This window comes from Morone saxatilis, unplaced genomic scaffold (genome assembly GCF_004916995.1).
Source record: "Morone saxatilis isolate NCDOM2014 unplaced genomic scaffold, NCSU_SB_2.0 Contig11, whole genome shotgun sequence".
NCBI classification, from domain to species: domain Eukaryota; kingdom Metazoa; phylum Chordata; class Actinopteri; family Moronidae; genus Morone; species Morone saxatilis.
Window position 1 is genome coordinate 2,602,071 of NW_023339663.1, and position 4,981 is coordinate 2,607,051.

Genomic DNA, 4,981 nt, shown 5'->3' on the forward strand with positions numbered 1-4,981 from the left:
GGGCTACTGTAGAAACGTGGCAGACTCAGAAGAAGTGATTCTTATTTTCAGGTCTTTATATACTAATGAAAACATACCTATTAATATTATATTCTGTTTCTGCCAAGACATCTTCTTGAATGTTACATACTGGACCTTTTTTAAGGGATTTTTCACATATTTGGATTTGAATATGATTCAACTCTCTTTGGATTTGACCCACCTCAACCCACACTCAAATATTCTGATATCTATGCAAAGGGAACGTGGCATCACACTTGGTATTAGACACGAATTGCAAAAAAACAAAACTGCCATGCTCATATTGAGCTGTTGAACTCAAAACCTGATTTTTTAAATATTTATATTTAGAATTGATGACATTCATATTCACCACTCACATCCAGTCTGCTGGCTGTAATGTGGCTCCATGGTATTTCCTATCTTTCTCAATAAGTCTGGACTGGACTGAGCTGGCCATGACTACAGCCCTGGTGCTTTGAACTGACCTGCAGCTCACTTCTGCTTTTGGCTCTGACGTTAGTAAGCAGGAGAGACGTGGCACTCCTGCCAGCACACACAGCTGTGCAGATGTGCTTATTCACTGGCTTTCTAAGATGATTTACTGGAAATGATGTTTCTTTTATATTCCTCATGGGCTGTTTATCTTGTATAACTGAAACACAGATTATTGTTACATTACAAAATCAGTTTAGTAAACACAACATCATGTCTTGTTTATCTGTAAAAGACAGGATGAGATCTAGGAGTGTAAGCTGGACGTTGAATACAGAGATTTTTATGATGTCTTATTGATAATAGTTTGACAAAGTTGCCCTTATTTATATTTTATATGTTGTCAGTCCACATTATACTGTAGTTGATGTTTGCGAAACCTAAGAGAGATCATGTAAGTGAGCCTGAGGATGTGCAGTATTACAGTAACTAGACTTGTGGGTCCAGTAGATGTCACTCTACACCATCCAATTATTTTTATTGTGTAAGAGATTTACTTATTACAAGAAGCCTTCAGTTGAGATTCCACGCAAACCTTATTGAACTAGATGTTGATTTTCTGTCTCATGTTAAGTTGCCATGATCAGAGGTTAACACTGTTATTTGAAACGGAGGAGGCCGTGCTCTCTGTACATTATTTTCTCTTTCACAGTCCAATAAATGTATTTTACCTGTTATAGAATAAAGATCTACAGAGGCAGTTTGTTACATTGACTCGAGTACTTTTGAGGTATTTAACTTGAGAATTTTCTGTTTTATACTTTTACTCCACCACATTTCAGAGGGAAATATTGTACTTATACTGAGTACATTTATTTTTACTGCAGAAGATTTCACATACAAAACATAACAAAAATAAAATGCATGGTTAAACTTTCAACTACCAAACTGTAGTTTAAATAAACTCCCTTTTGACCAGCTAATTAAAATCTGCTCACATATTAATAATGGTATATATGTATGTCTATATATATATATATATATATATATGGCATACTGCTATGTAATAGATACTTTTAATTTTGATAGTTTAACAATATTTTGCTGGTAATTAATTTTACCTGTATTTTATACATTGTAGTATTGCTACTTTTATACTTAAAGGGTCCCCTCCAGAAATGTATCAAAACATATATACAAATAGTCTGCTTTGAACAATAAAATATGTCAGACAATTTCCACATTCAAATCCTTAAAAAGGTATCTACTCCTTGTACTTCATTAAAGATTCCACAATCTATAAATATGCAAATTCTGTTAAATATTTAAAGTTTTCCTGTAGGACAGAAGATGTCGTCAGTGTAAAGTCCATTCTCAGTGTCTGTGCACTGCTGGATCTCATTGTATAAGCTGCATACTGAACCAGGTTTGACTTCCTGACTATTTGTGATGTCACAAATCATGCTCGTATGCCCCATCTCTTAAAATCTGATTTTCAATGAGCACAGAGAAACGTTCTGCAGATTAATGTGAAAACTTCTAGTGTCAAACTCTGTACACAGTGAAGCTCAAACATCCAACTGTAGGAACAAGAAGAAAAAACACATTTTTTAATGATCCTTTAAGTAAAGGATCTGAATACAAGAGTACATGAGTGGGTTCTTATAATGTCTAAAATAAATAATGAAATTTTACTTTATTGACTCAAAAGTGGGTAAACCCACTTTGACTTGACTTCCTCCACTGAAGAGGAAGACCACATTAGAGCTGGCGGGGTCTCCATATGTCAGATCCAGCATTTTATCTGAACCCAGACCATCTATTGAAATGATTAATTGCTGCGTCCGCCTCCTGGTATTAACTTCCCAGAGATATTGATAATAACAGTCATTAGTAATCCCATGGAGAGGCAGCAGGATAATCACTGTCTGGTCTTGATTTGCCACCAAACAGGACAGGAACAGACTACAACGGACAGTCAGGACTACAGAGAGGATCATTGGTGCCAACCTGCCCTCCATTCAGGACCCATACTGGTCCAGAGTCAGGAAATGAGGGGCAGGAAACATCACTGCAGATCCATCACACCCCTGGACACAACCTGTTCCAACTCCCCCCCTCTGGTAGGCGCTGTACGCCAAAACAAACAGACACAGGAACAGTTTCTACCCACAAACCATCACTCTGACCAACATTTAACTCCAGACTCACAGTGTCAGTCCCTGTACAATAACCCTGGGACTCCCAACATTCACTGTACCTGTGAACTATTTACTATTTATTTTCTTAATTTTAATTGTCTATTTGTTAAAACATAAATACAATCATTCAAACACATCTACCCGTATGTATATGTTGTATATACTGTCATATTAACTTATCTTGTGTACATAAAAATCCGTAAATATTTACTGTTCTTCCAATCCTCGTCTCAAACCCTCAATCCCACCCTGAATCTACGTGTTTCATTAATGCACTCTACTCTAATTTTCTTTTTGCATATTGCAAATATCATATGTCACACTGCTAAATTGCATTTATTGTGCACATTTCTGTACAGCTCTTAACTTGTTTATATGCTCTTTTTATACTTATATACTGGCTCAATTTATTGTCTCTATTTGTATTTTTATTTATATTTTTTGGATGTTAACTGTTATGCACCAACTTACCAAGGCAAATTCCTTGAATGTGAAAACCTACTTGGCAATAAACCTGATTCTGTCTCCAAATCTTATTGTTTTTGTTTATATATTCCTTGTATGTGTGTGTGTGTTTTTATCTTATCTTATATCTTATTTTTGATTCTATTCTTAAGGTCAGGGTTTTTAATTTTAGTTTAATGTATGTCTAATGTATGTATGTTTGTATTTTGAATGCTACTGGATGCTTGAATTACCCTCGGGATAAATAAAGTATCTATCTAAAAAATATACATGAACTAATATATACATATATATAAACAAACAAAAACAATAAGATTTGGAGACAGAATCAGAATCAGGTTTATTGCCAAGTAGGTTTTCACATACAAGGAATTTGCCGAGGTAAGTTGGTGCATAACAGTTAACATCCAAAAAATATAAATAAAAATACAAATAGAGACAATAAATTGAGCCAGTATATATAAGTATAAAAAGAGAATATAAACAAGTTAAGAGCTGTACAGAAATGTGCACAATAAATCTATCTATCTATCTATCTATCTATCTATCTACGCTTTGTCGCCGCCCTGTGGACACTCCGGGTACTGCCGCTGTTTAACGAGGCAATGTTTTTCTCGCAGTAGTATTCAGATAACAAGCCAGCGGATCTGAGTTGCGGTTACAAGCGCTGTCAACCGACGGCTAATAAGCTGAAAAACAAATGCAGTTTCTCAGAAAGAAGACCTCTGCTTCAACAGGCGACGAAGAAAAACACGCTTTTCTCTCCGTGTTTGTTTTTTGTTCATCTGCATGGAGCGGAGTCGGAGTTTGTCTGCAATCTCTCCGCCTGTCCGTGGATTAACACCAGACTCGACTCTGAAAGCGATATCGCCTCTAAAGTGAGAAATTGAGGATTATTTTGGAGCATCCCGTGTGATTACATGTGGGGGTTTTTTCGTTGCGTTTCGGCTGTCGCTTGTTTCCTCCAGTTTGCGGGCAACGTAAAAGTGGAAATCCAGTGAAGTCCGGACCCAGCGGACACTTGTTGAAACACAAATTAACCGAGTAAAACCCTTTTTGCCCCGACTGCTAGTGAGCCGTGCTAACGCTCGGCAGCGAGGTTTTTAAAACAGCTAACGAGGCTAACAACTTTCTCCTGAGCGCCGCAGATAAAACCCTTCCAGCGCAGATTACCTTCAATACGTGTCTGTTACACGTCGACCGAGTGTCGGGAAGTTTTTCGGCGGACAAAGTGCGTTTTTTTGTCAGTGAGATATTGTGAAATGACACTGACAGCAGCTTAGCTCCCTCGGTTAGCCGCAGCTGTTCCGTTAGCACCGAGCGGCTAACGCTGCGTTAAGTTGAGATTCAAACAAGTGGTTCAGGTGGAAATGTTTCTCCATGTGAACTTATATTGTACCGGTGACTTCTTGTAACCAACGCGGCACTTTAGGCCACTTATTAACTCGCAAACGCGGATATATATTGTCGTTACAAAGGCTTTAATTGTCACTCCAAAGACACTTGGGAGTGTGAATTAAACTTTGGCTCAACCTGTAATGTGTGCTGTGCTTTTGCAACACAGATGGCTTCACTGACAGACTTTGAGAAATAGACTCCCAGCATCGTCTTCTACTCTCTCTCCCCCCTTCCTCCTCCTCCTCCTCCTCCTCTCGGGTAGCTGAAGTTGTGAGACTGCGGCCCGCACAATGTCCGGCTCCCCGGGCACAGGTGGCTCCAACCCCAGGAAGTTCAGCGAGAAGATTGCGCTGCACAACCAGAAGCAGGCAGAGGAGACGCGGGCCTTCGAGCAGCTGATGACAGACCTCACTGTTTCAAGGGTAAATACGCTTAAATATGTGTTTGTGTTCTGCGTTCATTGTAGGGTTCAGAGCTCCTGT

General features: G+C 38.5%; 1 protein-coding gene across 5 annotated transcripts in view; it reads left to right on the top strand.

Annotated features, from left to right (window-relative positions):
• Nucleotides 1-3,693: 3,693 nt before the first annotated feature.
• crtc3 (CREB regulated transcription coactivator 3) overlaps nucleotides 3,694-4,981 on the top strand; it is a 33,336-nt gene continuing 32,048 nt past the window's right edge. For 3 of the 5 annotated variants that reach the window (XM_035682467.1, XM_035682470.1, XM_035682471.1), the window contains exons 1-2: nucleotides 3,694-3,979; nucleotides 4,762-4,921. In XM_035682467.1, coding sequence (XP_035538360.1) covers nucleotides 4,790-4,921 — 132 coding nt within the window. In that variant the 5' untranslated portion in view covers nucleotides 3,694-3,979; nucleotides 4,762-4,789. Of the gene's footprint in view, nucleotides 4,922-4,981 lie in introns of all 5 variants that reach the window. The other 2 variants (XM_035682469.1, XM_035682468.1) reach the window with 2 other exon arrangements.